The following is a 27,194-nucleotide window of genomic DNA, read 5'->3' as shown; positions in this document are numbered from 1 at the left end:
GCCTCCCTACCTCTTCCATGAGGCTTCCGCCTGCTCCAGTCTAGCCATCCCTCATGATGGCCCTTTCCCTGATCACCTACTTCACCGTCCGTCTAAAATAGCTACTTGACAACACATCCTCTTTCCCACTGAAACTTGCAGGGATAAACCAGGCTTCCAGCCTGTATCTCAGCATGAAGGGTCCCAGCCTAGACCGGTGCCCAGTGGTCACAATGAGTGCATAGATGTTGGGGGAACTGAATATGACTGACTTAGATCGCACAGAGCTTCTTCCACCTCCAGACAAAGTCCCTGGTGAATTAGATCCAGCCAGCACACTCAGGTGACTATCCCAAGTAGGAGGTGACTTTGGGGGAAAGGTGTATAGGATCCAGCTTAGGGGCTGAGGGGTGCTAACTTTTTTAAATTTCAGTATTAGTGGGGGTACAGTGAGCTCCCAAGAAAACAAATAGTGAACGGGTGCGGGGTGGGGGAACTCTGAACTCCCTTCCTGAGTTCTATCCCCAAATTACTCCAACTCCCTCTTCTCTAATAACTTCCCTTCAGCTAGGTTCCCGCCTCATTATACAGCCTTATGGTCCTTAAACCAGCCGGTGCCGCACCGGCCCCTCATTTCCCACACTCCCAGGCCATTTCCACCTTTCCCCCCGCCCCCTTGTGCCCCTCCCCTTTCCGGGAGCCTCGTGCTCAGGGTCGAGTCCTGTGGGATCCTGAAGGGGCGGGCCCGGGTCCTAACCTCCCCCCTACTCGGGGCCTGCAGGATATAAGGCTCAAGGAGAGCGGAGACTCGGTCCACACTAGGGTCCGGAGGAGCGATGGTCACCCGGGATCGAGCCGAGAATAGGGACGGCCCCAAGGTGAGAGGAGGGCGGGGAGGGAGCAGAGGTCCCTGGACTGAGGAGGGGACAGGGTCCCTGAGGGTCAGGGAAGAGGCTGGAGACGCGGGGCAGGAAGGGGGAACCCAAGGAGCCAGGGGCTGGGGAGGAAACTGCAAACTATGGAGAAGGGGTCAGCGTAAGAGCTGTTACTGGGTGGGCGGCAGAGGCAGAGGTCTGGGTGTGGGTGATGGCAGTTGACACCTTGTGCCTTCGAGGGGTCGGGGTGGGCGGCGGCAGAATTTGAGTAAAATAAGCAGGAGGAGCACAGAGCTAAGGGAGGAGGGTGGAAATAAAAATCGGAGAGGATGGGCACTCGCTCCATGCGGGCTGTGAGAGGGCGCTGGCCCAATGCAGCCTTGTAAGAGAAGGTTCCAGAGGCCCGAGCCCGGGTGGAAGACTTCAGAACCAGTGGAGAAGGGTGACCGCACACACGGGTTAGAGGGAGGGGAGGAGGCGCGGGCGCGCTGGGTGTCTCCCTTTCTACACTCAGGGCCGCCAGCTCAGCCCGGCACCTTGCGGCCCACGCGTCTGGGCGCAAAGAGGGCCCCCAAAGTTCTCCACTGAGACAGAGAAAGACTGCACGAGACGGAGACGTAGAGAGAAAGGAGGAGGAGGAGGAAGAAAGACACAGAGAGGGGAGGAGGGAGGACAAGAGTGAGAGAGGAGAAAGCAGAAGACCCGGGAGAGAGAGGAGGCGAGCTACAGAAATTCACTCCAGGGGCGTTGGGAGGGGGATTGGAGAGGGGTCGAATGGGCCTGGCCCTAGCCTCTCTGGGGTCTTGGGGAAGGGGTGGAGGCCGGCCTATCCCAGCGGCGGGATCCCGACGCCCCCGCGGCCGCGCTGAGTCTCGGTCGGGTCGGCCCCGCTCTCCCTTTCCTGCTGGTCGCAGATGCTGAAGCCGCTCGTGGAGAAGCGGCGCCGGGACCGCATCAACCGCAGCCTGGAAGAACTGAGGCTGCTGCTGCTGGAGCGGACCCGGGACCAGGTCAGTTCTTCTGCCATCACCCCGCCCCTAAACATTCCGTCCTCGCGTCCCAGGGCTTCCCGCTTGGGTAGGGACATTTGATGCTTTGGAGACCCTGGCCCCAAGGAACCTTGGAATTCCAGCCCAGCCCCCTTTCCCGCTCTCAGAACGCGATCTGCATCGCAACCCCTAGGGTCTGTAAGTTTCAACACCCGGCTCTAAATTTCACTCCCAGGGTCAGTCAGTTTCAATCTTTGGGTCTGTAAATTCTCCTTCCTCCCCCCAACCTCCGACCCCTCCCCAAGATAGGCAGCGGGGTGGTTAATTTCACTCCCTAGGTTTGCTGTTCAAATCCCCTCCTCGCACTATGGGTTGGTTTCATCCCCTCGGTTTGGACAGTTTCGTCTCAGGGTGGGCCAGGACCGTTCTTGGTCATCTCCACTCGGTGTTCCGTAGCGCACTCTGCGGTCCGCGCGCAAACGCGATCCGGGGGCATCCCCAGCTCCCGCATCCCCCTCCCTTCTTCCCCCTGCCACTTTCCCCCTCTCTCCCCACCCCTTTCTGTCTCTGCGCCCTCCCCTCCCATCTGTAGAATCTCCGGAACCCGAAGCTGGAGAAAGCAGAGATACTGGAGTTCGCCGTGGGCTACTTGAGGGAGCGAAGCCGGGTGGAGCGCCCGGGTACAGCGCGGGGGTGGGGCAGCGGAGGGAGGGAGCGGGGGGTTTCACTGGGGCCCGGGTCTGGGTAGACGGGGAGGACCCCGCGGAGGACGGTGGGCTTGGGGAGTGGCAGGCTCTGCTCCGAGGCGAGGTTAATAATAACACCCGCGCGTGTCTGTCTCTGTGTCTCCCTCCTTTTCTCCCTCTGTCCATCTGGCTTCCTGTCTCTGTCTCTGCGCCTGTCCGGCTTCGGTATCTCTGCGCCCCGCCCCTTTCCCTCTCCCCCGATGGGACCCCCTGCCCGGCCCGCCGGTCCTCCCGCCGGCCGCACCTTCAGGGGTTCCCCGATCCCCAGCCCAGGACGCCGAGGCGCTCGCCAGCTGCTACTTGTCGGGATTCCGCGAGTGCCTGCTACGCTTGGCGGCCTTTGCGCAAGACGCCAGCCCGGCCGCGCGCGCCCAGCTCTTCTCCGCGCTGCACGGTTACCTGCGCCCCAAGCCTCCCCGGCCGGAACCGGGAGAACCCAGGCCCCCCGCGCCGCGCCTACCGCTGGACCCCGCCGCCCCAGCGCCCGGCCCCGCGCTCCACCAGCGCCCCCCAGTTCACAAGGGCCCCCCCAGCCCGCGCTGCGCGCGGTCCCCGTCCCCCTGCTCCCCTCGAGCCGGTGATTCCGGCGCGCCGCCCCCCCTCACCGGACTGCTGCCGCCGCCGCCGCCGCCTCACAGACAAGACGGGGCGCCCAAGGCCCCGCCGCCCCCGCCGCCCGCTTTCTGGAGACCTTGGCCCTGAGCTTTGAGGGGTGGGGTGGGGGCGGGGCTGGGGGGAGGGGTAGAGACTCCAGCCCGAGGGCAGCAGAGGGACCCGGGCGTCCGGGTGAGGTGTTGGGGAGGGCGGCGGGGCGCACGGGCGCCGCGCGCGGGTGAGATGTGGTTTATATTAGAGTATCTATATAAATATATATTTCCCTGGTTCCTGTCCCTTCTCCCTGCCCCCCACCCCGACCCCCCGGCGTCTAGGATTGTACCCTCTGCCCCCAGCCCAGCCCCAGACCCTTCCCGAGTCCCTAGTGCATGGAATAAAGTGGTTATCAAATCCCCGTGTGTCCCCGAGCCAGGGGCCTGCCTTTATCTCGGCGTCCACGCCCACTTTCCCTCCCCTTCTGTTTCCCGCCCCCAGTCCTGCTCTCCTCGGCCCGAGCCCCGGGGCAGACAGGTAAGTAAAGAAGAGAGCAGAGCGGAGGCTGAGGTGGGAACTGAAACCAGCTGAGATAGGGTAGGGGGAGAAGGGTGGGAGCCTTTTAAGAAAAAGCCGGATAAAGAGGAAAAGAAAAAATAATAATAAAATAAAATCGACTCTGGTGGGATTCGAACCCACAACCTTTGAATCGCTGTTTCGTCACTAGAAGTCCAATGCGCTATCCATTGCGCCACAGAGCCACCTGGCGGGCGGCAGCGTCTGACAGCTTACGGGTACTAGAATGGGAAGAGGGCGGGGGGAGGGGGAGGGCTGTGAGGGAATTGGGCGGGGCGTGGCAGGAGCGCGAGGTTTGGACTTCAGAGGCCTCGATGGAAGAGGTAGCGTGCGCAAAGCGAGTGAACGAAGTGGGAGTGAGGAAGCACAAGGGTGGAGGAAACAGCGCAACGGAATATGAGCCAGCCAGCGAGTATGGAGCTCCAGCTGCAGGTCTGGGGAATGCTTCTAGTTCAGGCGCACCCCACTCCCGGATGTGGCCTCATCCGTAAGAATAAACCTGTTTTGTTGTTAATTTCTGTGTGCCTTTGTTTCTTCTGGTCAGCCTGCTTTGTCATCTGCTGCTCTACTGTCCGAAGGAATCTCCATAATTCTTTGAAGAAAAGCAGCCAATTTAGGATTCGTAGGGCCACCCCCTCCCTTCTAGTCTCTTAGGAGGACTGTGAGGACCGCTGTCCCCCACGCAGGTAGCGTGGCCGAGCGGTCTAAGGCGCTGGATTTAGGCTCCAGTCTCTTCGGAGGCGTGGGTTCGAATCCCACCGCTGCCAGACCACAATTTTTCTTAGGTTTAAGCACCATTCAGGAAGTTCTTTGTAGAATATTATTTAGTTTTATGAAAACTCCTGGTAGCAGTCTCACCAACTTGTATTCCAGACAGAACTTAAGTGTGCATCCCAGCCCCAAATTAATACAAAATGGAAACTTCTAAAAAAATCTCGGATCTCCATTATCGATCTCCGCTTTGACATGTCATAAGATAATATTCAAAACTAGTACAATTTGCTATATATTGAAGTGACTCTGTAAATTCTCCTAACGGCGCGGTAGAGGCTCGAATTATCTAGTCTGGAAAGCTGAAAAGGTAAGATCCAACGTAATTTTCTTTTAGATCCTTTCAGAACATAAGGGAATATCGTACACAAAACTCATAAATAATACAATAGAACACACTGGTATTGAGTGAAAACATAAAGGTTCCACCGAGATTTGAACTCGGATCGCTGGATTCAGAGTCCAGAGTGCTAACCATTACACCATGGAACCAACGACACTCCACGGTTTTCTGGAGACTATGTATATATTATCAAACTTCCTAGTCTGCTTCTACTTTGCCACTCTCAGGAACTAAAGCAAAATAAACGGAGTTGTTGGGTAAGATGAATACCACTATCAAGCACCTGAAATATGAATCTAAATGTGCTTTCATTATAAATACACACCGTAATTAAACGACAGTATGAAAAAAAGTTTAAATTTCATTAATAATTTTAAAATACTGATTACATGATAAAATAAGGATATTTTGGGTTACATAAATTCTTACTAAAATTAATTTCAAAAAATAATTTCACCTATTTCTTTGTACTCTTTTTAATGTGTGGCTCCTAATAAAATTAAATTCACACGTATGGCTCGCATTATGTACTGCTCTAAAACATCTCTGCTCTCACTCCACTGTCATTCCTTCTGCCTTCTGAATAAATCCCTGACTCACTTTAATTTCGTTCCCTCTTAACACCATCTAACAAACTTGCGTTATTCTTTTCCTCTGTTATGTATGTTCGAAGGAATACAAATATTTACGGTACTGAAAAATCCATAGATTGTCGTGCACCAACGAATAGTGAAAAAAGCAATCGCCCGAACAGGGACTTGAACCCTGGACCCTCAGATTAAAAGTCTGATGCTCTACCGACTGAGCTATCCGGGCTCTCCCTTAGCTCCTGTTCTACTTTCTATAAGAGTTTTGTATTGACGAAATTCATTCGCACAGCGAAGCGTGGGTATTGTGTGTACGCAAAGGACTCCAGAAGAAACCGAGAGAAAGCTGGTGAAGCCAGTCACCGGTGATTGCTTTTTATCGAACCCCCCTCAGCATAGCAAGTGTTAGGACGCTAGAGCCTAAGCGCCGCGGAAGCTGGGTGGGTGCGGCGTTGGCACCGCCGCGCGGGGGCGCTTCCGCAGAGGGCTTCCCTCTGGGAGAGGTTTCTTCCCAGTCCGATGACCTAGATCCCAGGCACCCCACGTACCTGGGCCTACCGCCCAGGTACCCTGCCTACCGCCCCAAAGCCAAGGGCGGGCCGCGGAGAGAAAAGAATGCCACATGAGGCCTTCAGATGCTGTGCTCCCGGAGACCGCTTCGGTCCCCAGATCGGCCACATTCCAAGGGAGAGGCACTGAGTTCCGCCGTACCATAGACCCGGGACCCACTGGGCCGGGTTGGGGGTGAGGAGGGTACCAACTTCAGGAGGCGACAGGAGGGTTATGACCCCTACGCCATGTGCAGAGATGCATGTTCGACTCGCGTGTGGCTCTAATCACGTGTGATTTATGGCTCACTTGTGTATAGTGATTCACATGGATGATTCACAGTTAGGAATGCGGGTGCCCTGTGCCCAGTTCTGACGGAGAGAGAGAAGGAAAGGTTTTCCGGGAGGTTAAGGAGTGGGTGGACAGGGCATCAGTTGACTTCTGACCAGGAACAGATCAATGTCCCAATCATGCAGGTGTCACCTAATGTCTGTCTCCCTCCCGCATCTGGTCCCTCCCTTCCCAGTAGGACCTGGGCTCCTGATAGCTATCTGGGTGAACCTGGTCCTGCCAGTCAGAGCAACCGGTTTTGCCAGAGGCGAACAAGCAACTAGTAGGGAGAAAGGCTGTGGGTGGAAGAGCCAGCCTGCAGCTAGCAAGGACAGAGTTTCTGGAGACAGAGAGCCAGCAAGTGGGCCCTAGAGCATCCCAGAGAGAGCTGGGCTTTTCCTCAAAGGCCCATCCTGCACCAACCAGACCCCGCGGGTCGGCAGCCCAGGAGCCCAGCCCTGCCTGGTCCGTGGCTCACCTCCTCCAGGCCAGCTGCCGGGGCATCCCTTCTTTCCTCCCATCATGGCCCTGTACCGTGTGCGTGTGACCACCGGTCCCTACCTGATGGCTGGCACACTGGACAACATTTTTGTCACACTGGTGGGCACATGTGGTGAAAGCCCCAAGCAGCGACTGGATCGCATGGGCAGGGACTTTGCCTCTGGATCGGTGAGTAGAGGAGAGAGGGAGGCAGGGACCCTGAGGGCCACCAGGTGCAGGGAATCCTGAAGGAGGGGAGGGTCTTTCTCCCCAGGGCTCATCAAATCCTGCAGAACTCAGGATGCCAGCCCTGACCTCTTGGCCACCCCATTCTGGTCCTTGCTTTTCCTGGGGATCATAAGTCCTACCCAGGCAGGGCCGTGAAGGAGCCCTGGGCAGGGGCTCCAGAGAATTCCACTGGCTTCCTCACTCCTTCTCCAATAACTGAAGGTGGGCTTTGGGGAAGCTGCTTGCCCTCTCTAAGCCTGGGTTTCCTCTTCTCCAGAGGGGTCTACCTGCCTCTGCCAGGCCCCAGCACTGTTGGCAGGTGGCCGACATCAGGTGGGGGCTCCAAGGAGGCTCGGGAGAGCCAGAATGCACCCTGCTTACACAGGGCTCCTGCAGCAGCTTCTGCCAGATGAAGGATGCCTTTGTGTAATTCACGCCAAGGCACTGCATGGGGTACAGCCAGCTTGAGTGTACATGTCAGGCGAGGCGGAGTGTAGAAGGTGTAGGTGCACTTTTCAAGGTGCAGGACGACTTAGGCTGTTCCTCGCCTCTCACCGGCTTGCTCTCTTGCCCCCACCCCAGGTGCAGAAGTACAAGGTGCGCTGCTCAGAGGAGCTGGGTGAGCTCTTGCTGCTGCGGCTCCACAAGGAGCGCTATGCGTTCTTCCCCCAAGACTCCTGGTACTGCAGCTGCATCTGCGTCACTGCCCCCGATGGCACCCTTTCCCACTTCCCCTGCTACCAGTGGATGGAGGGCTACTGCGCCATCGAGCTTCGACCAGGAACAGGTGTGTCAGAGGCAGGGGCTGGCCTGGGCTTCAGAAGCATCTGCTGGGACCAGGCACAGCAGAGGCGGTGGGGGGTGAGGGTGGTTGGCTCTCACAGAGCCCAGGGTGTAGAGAGTAGGGCTGGAGTTAGGGTAACTCAGGGATCCCAAATAGGTGCTTTCTGAAAAGTCAAGCCTCAAACACCCTGAAATGCAGGCGCTTTCTGGGCAGTATGTACCCCTCTGGAGACACACCCAGTCCAGGTGTGCACTCTCACATACACTCATACCACTCAGAGTCATATGCACAGAAACACACAGAGATGGCAGTATGCTTACCACCATCACCCTGCTCCTTCCCCAGAGTCAATTCCTCTGAGAGGAGTTAACCAGCAAGTGGAGTTACTGAATTTCAACTGGGGAGAAACCCTGAATGTTTAGAGAATTTAGCTGGGCAGGCCCTGGCCCACTAGTACTGGCTTTCCTGGTGTGGATGACGTTCTGTGAGGTGCTGTTCAGGTTCTTTCTTGAATTTGCGTGGGGGGCTTTGAAGGATGCTGGACTGAAGCTACTTCAGTCTCTGGACCCCTTCCCCCCTGCAACCCACGCCACACCCCCCGCCCCACATCTCCTGAGCTATCTCATCCAGAGACAGGCAAGACTAGGGTGAGTCTGAGTGTGGAGATGAGTCTTAGGGCTGAGAGATGATGTCAGGTGAGGTGCGGTGAGTGAACATTACCCTTGCTGACACTGTGAGTTCCTCACAGACTGCACTCCAAATCCTTGTCACCACAACACATCCACCAGTCACTTCACAAAACATGTTTGTTCACCAGTCCTGTGTCATGTGTGTATTTTGTGCATGGTGCCAGGCACCATGCTGGATGCTGGGAATACAAAAAATGAATACCATGTGACTTCTGCCCCCAAGGAGTTTGCAGTCTTGAAAAGGAGACACACATGTAAACAATTAGGGAGTTGTTATAATCTGGGGGTAAATGTGCCCCAAATCCGTTCTACTGATGAATGCACAAAGAATAGGGGACAACCATGTCCCTGAGGGATTGGGTTCAAGGGTTGGGGGTTCCGAAAAGGCATGCTGGAGGAGGTATCATTTGAAAAGAGACTTACCAATGAGTAATCTTCATTACCCACAGCAAGAACTATTTGTCAGGACTCCCTTCCCCTCCTTCTGGATCACAGGAAACGGGAACTCCAGGCCCGACAGGAATGCTACCGGTGAGGGTGGCCTAATTTGACTTCTCTCCCATCTTACTCTGACCTGATCCTTATCAGACTGTTACTAACTCTAACCTCAGTTCCAACTTTGGGGGCCCAACTCTGATCACCACCCTCATTTAAACCTCAATCTAATGCTGACCCTGAGTCCAGGCCCAAAACACCAGTACTGATAACTGTCCCCAGTACCATCAATTGATCCACACTCAACCCTCAGTTGGATTGACCAACTTCAGCCCATCCTGAGCCTCACCCCCAAACCAGCCGTGATCTCGATCTCAACACAAATCCAACTCTAAACCAGTTTGGATATTCATGCCATCCTCAAATGCTACCCAGATCTGAAGCCCAGCGTCTTCAGGGAAAAAACAAACATACTTCAATTCCTTGTCACCTGCTCAGAAAGTGGGTGGTTTCTGGGAGTTTTAATTTAAAGTTGTGTCTTCAAAAGCTAAGGCTTCTGTTTACCCTAAGCTTCACTTGCCACTTGAATCTCTTTCCCCTGGAAGCTGGAAAGTCTACGCCCCTGGCTTCCCCCGCATTATAGATGTCAGCAGCTTTGAGGAGATGGAGTCAGATAAGAAATTTGCCTTGACCAAGACAGCGCCTTGTGCAGACCCAGGTGACAGGTGAGGGTGGACTGAGAGTTGGGGAAGAAGCTGGAAGCGCATGAAGTGAAGGGTCTGCTGTGAGGACTGGGCTGGGCAGCTTGGGAGTCATAGTCTTGACAAATGCAGTTTAATTCAAGTGTCTGGAGCAGAATGGGTGGGGATGGCCCCAGGAGTCTGGCAGAGAGGAGGGGAGAGGGCAGGGGAGGTGCCTGGAGTGAGCAGAGGCCTGGGGACTCTCTGGGAGGAGAGAGGGGAGGAATTAAGGGGAATGGGCTGCAGGTCCCTCTGACTGGTTTCTGCCCTTCTGCTTCCCTGCTCCCCAGCAGTGGGAATCGGTACCTGCCTGGCTTCCCCATGAAAATTGACATCCCTTCCTTGCTGCACATGGAGCCCAATATTCGCTACTCCGCCACCAAGACGACCTCGCTGCTCTTCAACGCCATCCCCGCGTGAGGCCACTGCCCTCTCTGCACTCCTGCTCCCTCTCCCTCTGCCCTTGTCCCTTTGATCAATCACATCTACATCTCTGCCCCTGTCTCTCCTCCATCCCCTCCACCCAAGTCTCTCCTTCACCTCCCCCTGCCCTGCCCTGCCCCATCTCCACTCTTTTTTTAAGCAACTCTTCTCTAGCTCCCCATCATCACCTCTTTGCTCTTAAACTCTCCTTCTCTTTCCAGTCCTCAAACCAATAGAATTAATCGAGCACTTATCCTGAGCAGAGCACGGTCCCAGTCACTGCTAGTTGGACCAGGCTGAGCAGGACCAGAGAGGGCCAGTCTTTTAAGATTTAAGGAGGTGGTCAGGATGCCTCAGGTTCAATTTCCTGGCCAATACGCTCTAGCTTTATGACCTTGATTTTCACATAGCCTTTAAACAGTTTTCTCATTTATGACAATATATTCATACTGACTTCATAGGTGTGGGGAAAGACTTTAGAGAGCTAACATCCAGGGAACGTCCCTGGTGGTCCAGTGGTTAAGACTCCATGCTTCCCCTGCAAGGGGCATGGATTTGATTCCTGGTTGGGAAACTAAGATCTCGAAGGCTGCACAGTGCAGCAAAAGAAAAAAAAGCTAATATCCAGCACAAAAAGTTGTAGTATTAGGATACAGTCTTGGCTGTGATGGACTCATGGGCTCGGGCTCCCCTGGGGAGAGGTACATGCAAGGCAGTTAGTTAATACTGGTGGGGTCACGGGCAGTTCAAGTCTGAGGTTCTGAGTGTGATGTGGCTGGAGGGGGTCTAGTTGACATCCGGTCCTGACAGGAGCAGGGGTCAGGAGGTGGTTGCTGGGAGACAGATGGGATTGAAGCTTTGGGCTGGGAGAGAGGAAAGGAGAAGGGGAATGGGTGGGTCCTGGGAAGACCCAGGTCATTCTGTGGGGCTCAGCCACCTGCTACCTGCTGCATCAGGAGGCCCAGAGGCGGCCACGGCAAGGAGCTGGATCCTCATGTTCTGGGCTTCGGTGCTACAGCCGTTCTTCTGGAGAAGAACTAGTGGGAGGGGATGTAGGGGTGAGGCGGGTATGGAGCTTGAGTGTGTCCACAGGCAGACACAAGGGGGCTCAGGTTTCAGGACAAGGACCCACTGAGAGGCCCCGACAGGACTAAGGAGCATCTCAGAAGCTAGCATCACCTGAGCTGGTCCCCAGAGGGCCCAGGAGACCATGTGGACTGCCGGTGTGGGGCTCAGAGAAGGTCCGGTGGGAAGAGTTGGCATCTGGCAGTCTCTGGTCATTTATGGAGCGGGGGAGTCACTGGGTTTTAGTGTGGCGTGACTGCAGGGTGCCCTAAAGGACGTGAGTGGCAGGCCTTGGAAAAGGAAGGCCTTTTATTTCTCCTCTCTTGCCTCCTCAGCCTCTGTTTTAATGACCATGCTCCTGTTGAGTTTTTCCCATCCCCTAGGTTCTTAGTGGGCAGCCGCTCAGCACAGGTTCGTGGAAGGAGTGAGTGGCTCCTTACTGAGCACGTAGGAATCTGTCCCTGGGCTTGTCAGGTCACTATTGCCCCCTTCCCCCCATGCCTTCTCCAGGTGCCCACACTCTTCATGACACATCTGCCTCCTTCCACAGCTTACTTTATTGACCAACTGCCACAAACCTGCCTGTCCTCTGTTCCATTCTCTTCCATTTGACTTGGCCTAGCTAGTGAGTGATTATTACAAACTGGGTATGTCAGGGCAACACAGCCCAGTCCTGGCCATAAGGAGCCCACAGTATAATAGGAGTTGATTTGAGTGGTGACATAATGAAGGGTTCACAATATAACGAAGGAAGTAGCAGGTATTTTTTGAAAGATACACACAAGGTGTATGTTTGAGGGGTGATCAGACAATGCTTCATGAAGGACTTTGCATCTACGATGCACACAGAAGAACAGGTAGTCTTGATATGAGGTGGAGATGTAGGAGATGGTTCTCTACGAAAGGAACAGCTTAACAAGCCCTGGACAGCGGAGAAAGCAGACTTCATTTCAAGCATTTTTTTTTTCTTCTGATTATCAAGTAATACATGCTCATTGTAAAAAACAAAACAAAACTCAGCACAGACATCTACAAAATGAAAAGTGCACGGCCTGCAGGCCGGCAAGCCCACTTTTACCAGTTCAGTGTACAAAGTACATCTCTGGCTATGTTTAATGAGAAGTCTGTGATGGGCCTTGGTAAGTGCACATGGTGCACGAAAGCTAGAAAAAAGCTAGAAAGGTTGTAGAAATCAGCTGGTGGGGAATTGCCAAAGCAGCCTGAGCAGCTAGGGGTTTGTCATGTGGGCAGAGGGGAGCCAGTGAAGGTCTATAAGATGAGAGCTTGGAGAAAGCACAATGAAACACCAATGAAGATAACTGGTCTGCACTAAATGTGTGCCATCTTTGCGCACACATGTGGAGTCACCCTTACAAAGCCTCAACTGGCCTCTAGACTTGTCTCCCACATGGACTGTTAGGCACCTTTGCTCTGGTCATTGACCTTGTCAAATTCCTCCAGGGCTCTAGACTGGGGACACAGCCCCAAACCCAACTTCCCCTCTGACAGGTCCTTGGGCATGAAGCTTCGAGGGTTGCTGGACCGCAAGGGTTCCTGGAAGAAGCTGGATGACATCCGGAATATCATGCATTGCCACAAGACCCTCACTTCAGGTGTGCAGAGCCAGGCGGAGAGGTCCATTCTCCACTCTACCCTGTACTCAGGCTCCTCTGCCTCATGCTGGGAAAAAGCTGAATTCTGGTTGCAGAGAGGCTGTGGGGTTCCAGTGGGCAGGGCTCCTGACTTCACTGGGGGCACTCTCCCAGACTCCTCTCAGGAACTCATCTTTCCTTCCTCTGGGTGGGGACAAGAATAGGCAAGTGGGGATGGGGGGCAGTCAAGGGTCACTTAGGGAGTCCTGATCCTGGTCAGGTGCACTTACCTCTCTTTCCCTACCCCTGTCATCAAGAGGTTTGGGCTTTGGGGCCAGACATATGTTCGAGTCTGCCACACAACTGAGCAAGTCACTCTGCCTCTTAGAGTCCCATGTTAAACTGAAGATATTTTACACCTGCTCATAGGACTGGTGGGAGGAAAGACTAAACCACAGTGATGTGCAAAGCGCTGGGGTGAGCAGGATCTAGTGAAGTGGTTTCAGCCCAACTAGCCCCCTCTCTTGTCCCCCAGAGTACGTCAGAGAGCACTGGTGTGAAGATCAGTTCTTCGGGTACCAGTACCTGAACGGTGTCAACCCTGTCATGCTCCATTGTCTCTCCAGCTTGCCCAGCAAGCTGCCTATCACCAATGACATGGTGGCTCCCTCGCTGGGACCAGGCACCTGCCTGCAGACAGAGTTAGAGGTGGGTAAGGTGCCAGTAGGGAGAAGGGATGGGTGTGGAGGGTAAGGGTGGGATGGCTGCATCCAACCTGTAGGCCTCATCCCCAGCCCGGCACCTTTTAAGCAGAACAGTTATGGGTAAGGCCCAAATGGGCCTCAGGCTTGAGGCATAAGACGGGGCCTGGCGAACTGCTATGCATGAACGTGACAGCTTGGAGGAAGAGGCCCTGCCCCTGTTCTGGGGCCTCCAAGATCCCAGGTTCTGAGGCCCAAAGAGAGCCTTTTTCGGACAGGCCAAAGGCCAGTGCCACTAGACAGAGTAAGGACAATCTTGGAGAAGTAGGAACTCTGGGGGTATGGGAGAAGATGATGACCCACCCAGTCTCTGATCTTGACCCAGTCAAGCCCTCAGGCATCCTCCAGACGGCTGGAGTTGTGGTTGGCGAATTCTCTTCCTGTGTTGATTTTATTGATACTGAATACACTCAAGTCGTCTGAGTTGAGAGAATAGGAAGGACCAGGGATGGGGAGAGGAGGAGAGGATGCTGGCTTGTCCAAGAGGCTGGGAAGCCAGGTGAGAGGTTGCACAAGGTAGGATTCAGCTGGACCTCATTCCGGATATTCTGGGAAGGGTGAGGTTCCCAACACTGGCCTTTAGTGCAGGCACCAAGCGTCACTAAGGCCCAGGCTGGAGTGGGAGTGGACAGAGAACGGAGAGGGAAGCAGAGCGCGGGTGCAGAGGGCTCTCTAAGGCTCCGTGCAACTTCCCCAGAGGGGCAACATCTTCCTAGCGGACTATTGGATCCTGGCGGAGGTCCCGGTCCACTGCATAAACGGCCGCCCCCAGTACGTGGCCGCCCCGCTCTGCCTGTTGTGGCTCAACCCCCGGGGGGCGCTGGTGCCCTTGGCCATCCAGGTAAGCCTGTAGCTGTCTTTGAAGGGGTGTGGACCAGGCTTCGGGAACGCGGCCTCAGGGGGCACCTATCAGTCTAAAGCCTCACCCCCTAATTATTCCTCGATGTAGCTCTGCCAGACCCCTGGGCCCAACAGCCCCATCTTCCTGCCCACTGACACCTACTGGGACTGGCTGCTGGCGAAGACGTGGGTGCGCAACTCTGAGTTCCTGGTGCACGAGAACAACACGCACTTTTTGTGCACACATTTGCTGTGCGAGGCCTTCGCCATGGCCACGCTGCGTCAGCTGCCGCTCTGCCATCCTATCTACAAGGTCTGGGTGACCCTCGAGTGTGGGGGGGGCCCACGGTGGCCTTCTCCCCTGACCTTCGGTTCTTGTGACCTCATCCCACTCGCAGCTTCTGCTTCCCCACACTCGCTACACGTTGCAGGTGAACACCATCGCCCGTGCTACGCTGCTCAACCCTGAGGGCCTTGTGGACAAGGTGAGGCCTCCACCCTGCCCTTCCCCGGGGCTCCGCCCCTGAGGGCACGTTGCCCCGCCCACAAACCCTGTGGGACCGCCAATCCCACTCCCCATTCCTGGCCTACCCCTTTCCACAAGCCCCGCCCCTCTCCGCAAGTCTCCTACCTGCCCTGCCCACAATCCCGCCTTCCCCGCTCCAATCCCCTCCGCCCGCCCCACCTCATCAGGCTCCAACTCCAAAGGCTCCTGGAGGTGGGCAAGGCACCCCAGCCTGAGCACACCTGCCTGCTGACCTCTTGTTGGCGCTGCCCTCCCGGCTCGCCCGGGATTCAGTTCATTCTTCTAGTTACCAAACACATAAGGATTACCTCCTACGCACGCAGTAAGGCCGCAGCCTGTCAGCCCACGTCCTGCTCTTATGGGTGTTTAATTCTTGGTCTTGGATGCTTGATTAACTGCAAAATTCCCTCTGTTGAGTCTCTAGCCCCATCTCTGGGGTGGGGGTTGGGCCGGTCACGGAGACCAACTGTGTTGTGTCCTCAGGTCACGTCCATCGGGAGGCAGGGCCTCCTCTACCTCATGAGCACCGGACTGGCCCATTTCACCTACACTAATTTCTGCCTTCCGGACAGCCTGCGGGCCCGCGGTGTCCTGGATATCCCCAACTACCATTACCGAGATGACGGCTTGAAGATCTGGGCGGCCATTGAGAGGTGTGGGCCTGGGGCCTGTGGCCAATCTGGCCCCACCAGGGACTCCTGGCCAAGGGGACAGTGTGGATCTGTGTGCTCATGTAGGCTGGGGCACTTGGTGTTCAGGGGTTTCAGGTGTTTTGAGCCCAGCATGGGGCACCGCAAGGGTGAGAATTGGGGGTTGGGGTTCCTCATGAAATGGCAGGTAGCTGTGGGCTGGGGAGGGCCTGGGCTGTGTGTGAATGTGGCAGAGGACGGGAAGGACACGGAGTCCTGAGAGGTCAGGGCAGGGGCAACAGCTCGATGTGGGCGGGGCCTCCAGGTGGATGGGTCTTCCTTTCTCCCAGGTAGGGAGGGGAGGCCTCATGTCAGGCTCTCCTCAGCACCCATGACTCTGGAGTGGAGGTGAGACTTGAGGGAAGCCTGGGCACTGTGGTTCCAACTGAATATGGGGGTCCCCACTGAACCTCCATGGACTCGCAGTGGACTCTGGGCAGCTAACTTGCACTAGCCTGAGCAGCCTTGGGCCTTGATTTTGGGGCCAGCCTGAACCCAGGGTCACTGCTGGAGTAGGGACATCTTTCTCCTGCAGCTTCGTCTCAGAAATCGTGGGCTACTATTATACCAGTGACGCGTCTGTGCAGCAGGATTCAGAGCTGCAGGCCTGGGTCGGAGAGATTTTTGCTCAGGCATTTCTGGGCCGGGAAAGCTCAGGTATCCCCTCCCCGTCCCCCCAGCCACAGACCCAATGACCCGCTGTCCCCCTTGGCCCTACTAGGCCCCCAGTTCTTATTCACTGAGCAGCCTTTGAAGCACATGCCATCATTAGCCCCACTGAATAGATAAGGGACAGGCATAGAGAAGGCCGCACTGGCCAAAATTGGCAGAGGCAGGGCCCAGAGCCAGCTCCCAGCATCTCTGGCGCCCTTGCTTTCAGCCACTACATGGTACCTGCTCGACCTTTGCCATTCATTCACATTCACTTGCTGAGATCCAGGGATGTGTTGCTTTATGGTAGAAGCCATCTCCAGCCTCAAGCACTAAGGATTCTGGAACTCTCTCTCATACCCTCTTATGCCTATCCTGCCAGGTGGCCCCTCCAGCCACCAACCTCTCTCACTTGTGGCTTCACGGAGTAGCTTGGTGCTGCTGCTGCCTGATTCCTCCTTACTGACACCTGTCACCTGTCCCTGGCTCCCCCCTCTCTTTTGACACTGCCTGAGAGGCCTCTGAGACCCAACCGACACCAGTCCTCTTAGGCCTCCTTTGCTTAACCTAAGTGGAAGCAGATGCCCCCGAATGCCCTCCCCTCCTTAAAGTCTTCCCTTTGCTCCAGGGAGGGTGTGTCTTTTTGGCCTCCCCTTCCTTTCAGGGCTTCTGCCGCCTCCTGATCCTGATTCCAGCTCTGATTTGTTCTGGATCTCTGTCTCCTCTCGCTCTACCCTTCCCTAACAGAACGATCCTTTCTCCTGTTTCTCCTCTATAGCTGATTCCAGACTTGGAAATCCCCCCTTCCCCATTCCCTGAGGAAACTTTCCTTGTTGGCTATCTCCCTGTCACTCTTGAGACCAGCACATGAAAATTACAAGTCATCCTCTGTAGAAGGACTTCTGGCCTTGCTTGGGTTACACATGCCATTGCTATTCTTCACAGCCTACCTCCCCGGTGCCAGTGTGTGACGGTCTGTATTTCAGGCGCTGAAAAGTGCAGACAAGGAATCTCTATCTGGGTTAGTGGAAGAAAATGAAAGGCTCAAAGTGGCACAAATGTCCACCCTCTAGTTCCCCCAGCTGGAGGGAGGGAGACTCTCACTGTCTGGGATGTCTTCTCTTGGGGGGGGCGGGGGGGAGAGATGTAACTTTTAGCTGACTCAGCACTTCTGGTGCCCACCCAGAGCAATTACTGCCTGGGGAAACCTGGGGAGGAGGCATGGTCTCGGGTTGCCAGGAAACAGAATGAACAGCTGTTGTAGTCCTACCCGTAGCGGGCTCCAAAGCATTTTTTTTTTTTTCCTAGTCCCTTGGGAATCTTATTTCCTTGATCAGGGACTGAAACTGTACCCCTTGCATTGGGAGTGTGGAGTCTTAACCACTGGACCACTAGGGAAGTTCCAGCTTTTTTTTTTTTTCCAAACAAAAGTTTGAACATATAGAAAAGTAGAGAGTATGATACTCTACTTTTACCCACCTAGATGCAGTTTACCCACCATCTAGATAACAGTTCCTAACATCTTGCCATATCTGATTAAGTTGTTGCTGTTATTTATTTACACATATTTCACATTTTACCTCTAATTAATATGCATCTCAAAAAAAAACCCACAACACTTTCCTACACAATCACAATGCTGGCATCACGTTTAACAAAATTGACAATTAATCTCCAACATTACCCTCTTACTTGTCCCATTCTCCCTCAGTTGGTCCTGTTGATTCTGGAGCCAGTCAAGGACCAAACGACATATGTGTTCATTTTGACTCTAAAGTCTCTTTTACTTTAGGACAGCTCCCCTCCGCCCTTTTTAAAATCACATAAACATCTGATAAGGGCTATGGAAAGGCTAAGGACTAGCTGTTCTGCAGAATGTCTTGCCTTCCGAATTTATCTAATTGCTTCCCCACGTCGTCATTCCTCTACACACTGTGTTGTCTGTCAACCGGAAGTAGTATCTAAAGGTTAAATGTCTGGGGCAAGAATGTTCTCTAGAGATGTTGTGTTCTCCACACTGCATCATACTGGGAGGTGTGCAGTGTCAGGCCACCTCACTAATAGTGATGCCAAGCATGATTTCTGGGTTAAGGTGGTGACAGCCAGACCTCTTTTGGATCTTTTGAAGGGCGGCCCCTCCCTGTGCTTTGCAAACCTACTGTTAATCAGGGAGCATCCTAATCCGGACTGCTTCTCCTCCAGGGGCAGCTGTTTTTCTCTTCAGGGTTATCTGTTTCCTATTCAAGACACAGAGTGGGATCAACTGTCTTGTCTTGTCTTCATTCAACTTGTCTCTGATTTAATACATCAGGACATTCTTCAGATTGACAAACATCTCTTTCAATCGGCACAGACTTATACTACACTCATGTTTTCAGGTAAAACACATTCATTCATTAACCTCAGCATGCCTCTGGCTTCCACATTTCAAAGGGAAAAAATAATATGCACTACAGAAGAATTCCCATATATCGTCTGACTTTGCTTTTTTGTTCTATCCACCATGAACTGCACATTTGGAAAATTCCCACACACTACCAGGCAGACAGATACCCAGTTCTCCCTTCAAGCCTCTCCATCTGCTCTGTTGCAGCCTCTTTCCTGTCATCCTGACCCCAAACCTTGGAGCCATCTTGACTCATGTTCCCTGATGTCTTCCTCTCTCCCTAAATCCAATGGCTAGTGCTATTGTCCCCATCATTCCCCACAGCCACCACCCTAGTCTTAGTCCTCTCACTACTCCTGCATTGCGGCAGCTGCCTCTCAGCCTATCCCACCCCTCCCAGCCTCTGGCTACTCGCCTGCCAATTCGGCAGGGCCACCGCCCCAGTAATCCTCTGAAATAGTCCCTAGAAACCACCCTGCCTGGCAAAGTGCTGTAGCCTCACATCCAATTAAGTCCCCTCCCTGTCCCCTCACCTTGCTTCTGATTCTGTGCCTGCCCACTCTGGCTTCCTACCCTCTCGTGCATTCACTTCATTCAACCAGTAATATTTATTAAATACTGTTAATATTTATTAAGTATTGTTTCAGGTGCTGGGGTTTGGCAGTGAACATGACAGGCAAAAATCCTGGCCTTCAAGAAGCTTAACATTCTTATGGGGAGATATGGATAATAAACTAGCAAATATGTCAAGTGGTTAAAAAGAACAAAACAGCATCAGGGGATGCAGCAGGTCGAGGTAGGGAGATTAGTTCAGTTAGGAGGTCAGGGAAGGCCTCTTTTAGGAGGTGCTGTCTGCTAGAGACTGAAGGATGGGAGAGAGCTAGTTCTGTGGATAACTGGGGCAAGAGTATAGGGACGGAGGTGGAGTCAGTGCAGAGACCTCAGGTGGGAATGTGCAGGCAGGTTTAAGGAGTCAGCAGACCTGTGTAGCTAAGTAGAGTAGGTGAGAAGGAGAAAAGTAGGGAAGGGAATAAAGTCAGAGAAGGAATAAGAGCCAGTTTAAGTAGGGCCATGGTGAGGTGAGTGAGGTGGGAAGCCCTTAACGCATTTTAGGGAGGGGTGGTGTAACTGGATTTACAGTTCTGAAGGATCACTCCATCTGGCTGTTATGTGGAGAGCAAACTGTCAGAGGCAAGGGTGGAAGCAGTCAGATTCATCCAGGGGTGAGACGATGGAGAAGGGGTGGTGTGGAGGCTGGAGGTGATAGCATGAGGATGGCTTCTGCAACACTTTGCTGACTTGTGCAGTGTGAAATAAAAGGGGGAGCGAGTGCACAGATTCTGGCTGGAGCAACTGAATGGAGAGTGCTGAAGTGGGCCCACTGGTGGCCACAGGGGACAGGTTTCAGTAATGCGCAGGGTAGGGAATCAAGCTTGAGGTCTGGCAGGTGTCAGGTCTGAGACGCCTCATAGACACTCAGGCAGAGGTGTCAGCTGGCAACTGCAGATTTATACCCACTGTCAAGTCCAGCATGCAGGGGCAATATGAACTTGGGAATCATCAGCCAGTGAGAGGTGGTGAAGGCCACAGTCTTGGATGAGACCAGTGAGATCACAGAAAAGAAGACCAAGGGCTGAGCCTGAAAATGCCTTTCTCTTCTTTTTTTCCATTTGAAGCTCACCCCATTATTCTACCCAGGGAGGCCCCTTCTCTTCCTCCAGGAAAGCCTCCTCTATCTACCCAGCCCCGTTGCTGAACCTGTCATCTCCTCAAAGGGCTGAGCCCTGGCCTTAAACCTTCCTCTGCTTCCATCACTGTGGGCTTATAAGCAGCACCCTCTCTGAACATCTGTCTCTGCCACTAAACCCAATAGCGGATGAGATGATCTGCTCCTGGGTGCTCAGGCAAATCTTGGTGAACTGGGTAGAATTCTATCATTACGTACTAAAACAAGCTGCAGACAGAAGTGCAGTTCCCTTGAACCTGGCTCTTCTGTTGTGACCTCTGCTGGCTCGGCGTTTTCTAGTCTTATCCCAGTCCCCCAGTTCAGAGACCACACCATGGTGATGACCATCTGTAACCTGGTGTGATGATCAGTCATTAAGTTGTGTCCAACTGTTTGCGACCCCATGGACTGTAGCCCACCAGGCTCCTCTGTCCATAAGATTTTTTCAGGCAAGAATACTGGAGTGGGTGGCCATTTCCTCCTCCACGGGATCTTCCTGACTCAGGGACCAAACCCTCGTCTAATGCATTGGCAGGAGGATTCTTGACCACTGAGCTACCTGGGAAGCCCCATCCTTAATCTCAGCCCAGTCCCAATACTAGTCTAAAGATGGTGGCAGCCACATGTTTAGTCTGCATTGCTCTCTCTCCTCCTGCAGCAAGCCCCCGTCCTGAGCTGCCCTCAGGAATCTGGTCCCTTCCATCCACACCCTCTTCCCTTCCCCTCACTCTTAGGCTTCCCACGCCAGCTGTGCACCCAGGGAGAGCTGGTGAAATTCCTCACTGCAATCATCTTCAACTGCTCTGCCCAACATGCCGCTGTCAACAGTGGGCAGGTGAGGCTGCAGAGGGCGGGCCTGGGGGACACTGGGCCACGTAAGATTAGCCTCAGCAGTGGATGTGAGGCCAGAGTTCGGGCTGAGAGCATGGCAGGGTCAAGGCTGTGATGGGTTTATGGATAGGGCTGGGGTTGGAGTGGCGACTGGGTGGAGGGCAGCACTGGGGCTGGATGATGACTGGAGTAGAGCTCAGCCCAAGCTCATAATGGTGACTCAAGTTGGGCTGTGGAGGGAGTAGCACTGAGGGGCTCCTGTTGTGGACGGGATACGGCCAGGTGGAGCAGCAGGCCAGCCCAAGGCTCGTTTCTTGGGTGACCTCTTTACTCTGGGTCCTCCTCCCTCCTGGGTGACTCACACCACCCAGTCCTTGAACACTGGGTAGGGGGGTAACAAGGGGTGACCCAGGCTCCTGCCACCCTCTTCCTCACTTCCCTTTTAACACCCCCCTTACTTCCCAACTGCAAGATCTAGGATGGTAGGGGCAGGAACAGGGATGTTGAGGAGGGAGATGGTCCTTCTTTTCTGGCCAACTGACTCAGGGGTTCTCCACAGCATGACTTTGGGGCCTGGATGCCCAATGCCCCGTCATCCATGAGGCAGCCCCCACCACAGACCAAGGGGACCACCACCCTGAAGAGTTACCTGGACACCCTCCCGGAAGTGAATACCACTTGTAATAATATTCTCCTCTTTTGGTTGGTCAGCCAAGAGCCCAAGGATCAGGTGAGTGGTGGTGGTGGTGGTGAGGTGTCTGGGGCTGGGGGGAATTTGCAGGGCCTGGGTAGTGGAAGTGGTGGTAGCTGTCCAAGGGAGTTTGGGAGCCAACATCTGGCATTTATGCTGAGTTGCCTTGAGTTCTTCAGTTTCTTCAGGAAATGATAGTTGGGCCCCAGAGACACACTGAAGCAAATACCAGTTTAGTGGCTGGGTCACAACTTCCATCTAATTCACCAGTTTAACCAGTCTATAAACCTATCCGTCCATCCGTCCATCCAACCACTTACTCACCCATCAGTCACTCATCCATTCACCTAGACTTTTGCCAGATCCCTCCCATGTGTCAACACAGTGCTGGGCACTGGGAACATAACACTGAGTGAGAACTTTCTGCCTGCAAGAATCCTATGGTCTACTTGAGGAGGAACACAGGGAAAGGAAAAGGGCACCACAGTGTCATAGGAATTATTCATGAATTGCTCCATTCAGTCCATACTTCTTGAGCACCTGCCAAGTGCCAGATACTGGTGGGCAGATATGAACCTTGATGTTGTACGTAAGCTTACAGCCCAGTGACAGAGGTAAGGATGGGGTCTCATGGAACCTGATGAAGTCCAGGCAAACCTGGGAAGACATCTTGGAGGAAGTGACATCTAAGATGAAACCTTTCGGGCAGGGAGGTGTTGGGCAGACAAAAGAGGGGCAGGGTTAGTTTCTAAACAGAGGGAAGGACTCTACCAGGTGAAGCAAAGTGAAGGTGAGAGTCTGTTGGTGCATTTGCAGGAGCATAAACAGCCCAGTGTGGCTGCAATTATTTGTTCTAAAGACAAATGGGAACCATTGAAGGGTTTAAGCTTGGGGTGACATGGCTGAATTTGTGTTTTTGCAAGGGCGCTTCTGTGGCTATGCAGATGGATGGGAAGGGTTATTTTGGAGGCAGGACCGACAGCAAAGAGGCTATTAGTTAGGCCAGGCCAGGGGAGCAGCCCTTGAATCACCAATTACCATTATCTCCATTTACACACTGGGTCATTAGTCATGCCTCTGCCCTCCTGGTCTTGTCCCCAAGCTCTCTGCTAGGGACAGAGATATCCTCATTTCTCATGCTTGACTCCATTTGGCACAAATATTTTATCTCCCTAACGAGATTCAACTTATCATCTCATCGCCTGGGAATGCAAGAACTCATCCCCGGATGCTGCTCCTCTCTGGTCTCACTTCCCAAGGATTTGGAGACATTCATTTCAGTCATTGCAAAGGAAAAAAACTGGGTTGTTTTTTTTTTTTTTTTTGGTCTACTCACAGAACACTACATTACTACTCTCAATCTTCTCTCTCAATATTTCCAGCCACCAAATGTGTGGGGATGGTTCCCACACCAAGCAGTTCTTCAACCAGTTGAGTGTCCTCCGTATTAGTTGCTCAGTCGTATCTGACTCTTCGTGACCCCACGTACTGTAGCCCGCTAGGCTCCTTTGTCCATGGGGATTCTCCAGGCAAGAATACTGGAGTGGGTTGCCATTCCCTTCTCCAGGGGATCTTCCAACCCAGGTCTCCTGCATTGTAGTGCAGATTCTCCCAGCACCTCCACATGGGTGTCAATGTGAGTCTGAACCACCAGGGAAGCCCGTGATGAAATCTAACAATTGTCCTCTAATTGAGCTCAATTCTGACACTGTCCCCCTGGAGAGGTGTCAGATCCCACAGGTGAAGGACTCAGTCCCACAAGACTGCTCCTCCACTCCACCCTCCTCACCCACTTCAGGTGACAACTGCAAGTCCAGCTTATCATCTGAGTTTCTGACCAACCCCTCCTCAGTTTTGATCATTTGCTGAGAACAGCTCACAGAGCTCAGGAAAATATTTACTTACTAGATGACTGGCTCATGCTAAAACGACACAACTCAGCAACGACCAGATGGAGGCGCCCCAGAGAGCGAGGAGTGTGGGAAAGGGGGTGGAGTTCCAGGCCTCTCTGGGCCCTGTCCCAGCACCTCCACATGGGTGTCAATCTGGAAGCTCTCCAAACTCGTACATGAGAGATTTTTATGGAGGCTTCATTACCTAGGCATGATTGATTAAATTACTGGCCACTGGGGATTAATTCAACCTTCAGTTCCTCCCCCATCTCCAGAGACTAGGGGGTGAGACTGCAAGTTCTAACCTAATCACAAGGTTGATCCCTCTGGCAACCAGCCTCCAACCCCAGGGAATTTCCAGAAGTCACCTGGTTAACAGAAGCTCAGGTGGGGTTGAAAAGGGCTTATTATGAATAACAAAAGACACCCTTAACACTCTATCACTATGCAGTTATAAGGGTATTAAGAGCTCTGTGCTAGAAACACAAAACCAAATATATTTTTCTTATTATAAGTCACAAAATCACACTGGAAAGGGAAGAGTACACAAGAGGATGAGGGTGGAGAGTTCCCTTTCTCATAAGCCAGTGGGAAGCCTAACCCAGAAAGCCATAACGATAGCAGGAATAATATATAGCACCTATCACTTCCTGAGGATCTATCATGTGTCAGTTATTAAATCAGGTATCTTATATGCACTATTTCAAAATACAAATATAAATAAGTGGCTATATTTAAAATGCTTAATACAGTGACTGGCGTATAAATGGTATAAACTGTTCAATAAATGGTAGCTCCAACCACTTTACAGGGCAGAAAACTGAGGTTCAGAGACACCAAACAGTTTGCCCAAGGTCACAGTTAGTAATTAGGCATTGAACCCAGTCATTCATATTTCTGTGCTCTGCTTTATCAATAATGACACTATAGTTTCAGAAATTAGATGTTGATCTGGTAAATAAGACATAAAACTGATTCTTTGAAAACACCAATAAAATAAAGAAACCAGAGATGATTCAATCAAGAAAAAAATTAACATAAATGTACAACATCAGGAATGGAAAAGGTATGAGAAGAATGGACAAATTAGAAGAAAATACTACTTATAGTTTTATGCAAACAAATTTGGAAACCTAGATGAAATAAGTAATTTTTTTAGGAAAACTTAAAAAACCCCAAGCAAACCAAAAAAAGCAAAATACCAGAAGAGGTGAAAACCATACATAAATGAAAAGGGTTGTAAAAGATCTGATCCCTCTCCTTGTAAAGGGAGATTCTATTAAACTTTCAAGGAACAAATAATTCCTAAATCATTCACACTGCTTGAAAGTATAGAAAAAAGTAGAAGCTTCCTAAATCATTTTACTGGTAACCCTGATACCAGCCCCTGGCAAGAGTAGTGCTCTTAAGAAAAGAGAAGTGAGTCTCAGGTAGATGGTTCTAGTCCCAGATCCACATTTCCCACCTATGTGACCTTGGATATGTAATCGGGCCTCTCTAGCCTCAGTTTCTTTATCTGTAAAGTGGGAATGATGAAGTACCTGTCTTATCGGATTGTTGTCCTGTTGTGATGGTCCATGTAAAGCTCTTGCAACATGTCCACTGTAATTAAGAAAATATAATTATAAACTCATTCCACTTAGCTACAACAATCAAAAATATATCATTAGCCAATGAAAGCCAACAGTATATAGTAAAACAATAATTCATCATGATGAAGTATATAGTTTAACTTAGGAATGAAAGGTTGGTTCAGCTTGATGAAATCTAACAATATCCATCATTACATCAGTAAAGAAACACACCATGTAATCATCTCAATCAATACATGCTGAAAAAGTGTTTGATAAATGAGAATGGCCATTACTAATAAAAACTCAGTATAAGATGAAACTCCCTTATGGAGTTTTGATATTTCAGAAAACACTGGCCTTATGGTTGAAACAATAGAGGTCATTAAAGTCAGGGAGGAGAAAACAAGGCTTTGATTTAACAGTTTCAGGAGGCTCTGTTGGTGCAATAAAACAAGGCAAAGAATTTTTTAAACATCAGGATTGTTGGCAACAGTTTTATTATGTGAGCAGCATGTGCTGGTTAAGAGGCTGGCTTCAGGAACCCTGATGGTGAACTGGTGGTGTACTGCGGTCAAGCCCAGAGGGGCAGTCCTGTTCTGCCACAGGGTGGGACTGACTTCAGTTTATTGCGCTTTCTGAATAGAGGTTGGCTAGGCTGGAAAGCATGACACTGATTATGCTGGCAACGGTGGTTGACTGGGAGACGCCTCAGAACTGGTTGTCTTCAGGGGTTGCCTTTTGTATATTCTTGGGCATATCTGGTGGGACGTTTATGTTGATTTCAGTAGTGTTACGGACGTGGTTATGTTTCATTCATAGGGCCCAGGCACAGGAAGGGCCCTTTTTAGGGAACGGCGGGCTGCTCTGCGCAGGTGGCTGGAATGGTGGTTCCGGAGTTTCAAGGGTTTGCGTTTACAGTGGCCGTGGCTGGGTGACGCCTGCCTTTAGAAGCCACGTTGACTGCATTTGTTGGCAACTGTGGCCCTGAACATCATCCTGACCCCACTCCTGATTTTCTCCCAGAGGCCCCTGGGCACCTACCCGGACGAGCACTTTACAGAGGAGGCCCCGCGCCGGAGCATCGCTGTCTTCCAGAACCGCCTGGCTCAGATCTCGCGAGACATCCAGGAGCGGAACCGGGGCCTGGCGCTGCCCTACGCCTACCTAGACCCTCCCCTCATTGAGAATAGCGTTTCGATTTAGCCCTCTCCTCTTACCTCTCGCGCTCCTCCAGGCCCTTCTGTCCTCTTTGTTCTTGATCAGCCTACACTTTCTCGACACGTTTTGTACCCACGATGGCTCTAGCATCACATGAACTGGGCCCTGAGCTGGGAGGGACCAGTCTGGCAGTGTCTGCGATGAGAATCTGCTGACTGAAGTCAAACGCACAACAGGCCCTTCGAAAAGAAGGATCTCCATCACCCCTTGTCCTCCTTTGGACAGTCTCCTGTGAAAGCCTAGCCTATTACCCATCTTCTATGAAAAATCTACCTCCTCCCATCAGGCCCAGCTTGGGATTCTGAGCCCGCCTTCCCAGTCCTCTCTCATTCCAAAATTCTTTTTCCTACTTCACCTCTGTTTCCACCTTCCTCCCATCCTAGGACAAACCCAATCCAACTTCCTCCTTTGGAAGAACCTGGAAACTGGGTAAGGAAGAATGTGTGCTCTGGATCTGCCACGTGGTCCACTTTGACCCCCGCATCTTTACCGGGAGGATTAGAGTTAGAGCCCAGGGAGGATTAGAGTTAGAGCCCAGCTTACCTGCACCTCTAACTGTAGTTCTCAGGGCCAAGCTTCCTGGCTTGAGTGTGTGTGTGTGTGTGTGTGTAGAGTCTCTCCCCAACTCTTTCCTATCCCA

The 27,194-nt window shown here is 52.5% G+C and overlaps 2 protein-coding genes and 4 non-coding genes across 8 annotated transcripts; 3 read left to right on the top strand and 3 right to left on the bottom strand.

Annotated features, from left to right (window-relative positions):
* Positions 1–815: 815 nt before the first annotated feature.
* On the top strand, positions 816–3,291 carry HES7 (hes family bHLH transcription factor 7). Of its 2 annotated transcripts, none has more exons than XM_068979070.1 (4): positions 816–857; positions 1,769–1,864; positions 2,436–2,523; positions 2,840–3,291. In XM_068979070.1, exons 1-4 carry the CDS (start codon positions 816–818, stop codon positions 3,289–3,291), a joined length of 678 nt encoding a protein of 225 aa, XP_068835171.1. The 2 variants fall into 2 exon arrangements, with proteins under 2 accessions (XP_068835171.1, XP_068835170.1); XM_068979069.1 differs by having other exon boundaries at positions 2,825–3,291.
* Positions 3,292–3,851: 560 nt separating this feature from the next.
* TRNAR-UCU (transfer RNA arginine (anticodon UCU)) lies at positions 3,852–3,938 on the bottom strand. Its single transcript is given in 2 exon segments — positions 3,852–3,887; positions 3,902–3,938. It is a non-coding gene; the product is annotated as a tRNA-Arg (tRNA).
* Positions 3,939–4,438: 500 nt separating this feature from the next.
* TRNAL-UAG (transfer RNA leucine (anticodon UAG)) lies at positions 4,439–4,520 on the top strand. The gene has a single exon. It is a non-coding gene; the product is annotated as a tRNA-Leu (tRNA).
* Positions 4,521–4,944: 424 nt separating this feature from the next.
* Positions 4,945–5,016, bottom strand: TRNAQ-CUG (transfer RNA glutamine (anticodon CUG)). Its single transcript has one exon. It is a non-coding gene; the product is annotated as a tRNA-Gln (tRNA).
* Positions 5,017–5,610: 594 nt separating this feature from the next.
* TRNAK-UUU (transfer RNA lysine (anticodon UUU)) lies at positions 5,611–5,683 on the bottom strand. Its single transcript has one exon. It is a non-coding gene; the product is annotated as a tRNA-Lys (tRNA).
* A 1,148-nt stretch (positions 5,684–6,831) lies between these two features.
* ALOXE3 (arachidonate epidermal lipoxygenase 3) lies at positions 6,832–26,539 on the top strand. Of its 2 annotated transcripts, none has more exons than XM_068976525.1 (15): positions 6,832–7,002; positions 7,624–7,828; positions 8,964–9,045; positions 9,555–9,674; positions 9,980–10,105; positions 12,687–12,790; positions 13,305–13,477; positions 14,228–14,371; positions 14,480–14,683; positions 14,769–14,855; positions 15,380–15,549; positions 16,121–16,242; positions 21,083–21,183; positions 21,739–21,909; positions 26,360–26,539. In XM_068976525.1, the coding sequence occupies exons 1-15, from the start codon at positions 6,856–6,858 to the stop codon at positions 26,537–26,539; spliced, it is 2,136 nt and encodes a 711-aa protein (XP_068832626.1). In that variant the 5' UTR covers positions 6,832–6,855. The 2 variants fall into 2 exon arrangements, with proteins under 2 accessions (XP_068832626.1, XP_068832625.1); XM_068976524.1 differs by having other exon boundaries at positions 6,856–7,002; positions 9,983–10,105.
* Positions 26,540–27,194: the final 655 nt, after the last annotated feature.

The sequence above is a fragment of the Capricornis sumatraensis genome, chromosome 8 (genome assembly GCF_032405125.1).
Source record: "Capricornis sumatraensis isolate serow.1 chromosome 8, serow.2, whole genome shotgun sequence".
In the NCBI taxonomy this organism is placed as follows: Eukaryota; Metazoa; Chordata; class Mammalia; order Artiodactyla; family Bovidae; genus Capricornis; species Capricornis sumatraensis.
The sequence above is the reverse complement of the archived record's forward strand: the minus strand, read 5'-3'. Positions and strand labels throughout refer to the sequence as shown.

Bases quoted from the DNA above. Each gene is read 5' to 3' on its own strand.
- HES7 (XM_068979069.1), top strand. From the start codon at position 816: ATGGTCACCCGGGATCGAGCCGAGAATAGGGACGGCCCCAAG. The intron at 858-1,768 runs GTGAGAGGAGGG...TGCTGGTCGCAG, and splicing joins AGAATAGGGACGGCCCCAAG to ATGCTGAAGCCGCTCGTGGA. The intron at 1,865-2,435 runs GTCAGTTCTTCT...TCCCATCTGTAG, and splicing joins TGGAGCGGACCCGGGACCAG to AATCTCCGGAACCCGAAGCT.
- ALOXE3 (XM_068976525.1), top strand. From the start codon at position 6,856: ATGGCCCTGTACCGTGTGCGTGTGACCACCGGTCCCTACCTGATGGCT. The intron at 7,829-8,963 runs GTGTGTCAGAGG...CATTACCCACAG, and splicing joins CGAGCTTCGACCAGGAACAG to CAAGAACTATTTGTCAGGAC. The intron at 10,106-12,686 runs GTGAGGCCACTG...CCCCTCTGACAG, and splicing joins CTCTTCAACGCCATCCCCGC to GTCCTTGGGCATGAAGCTTC.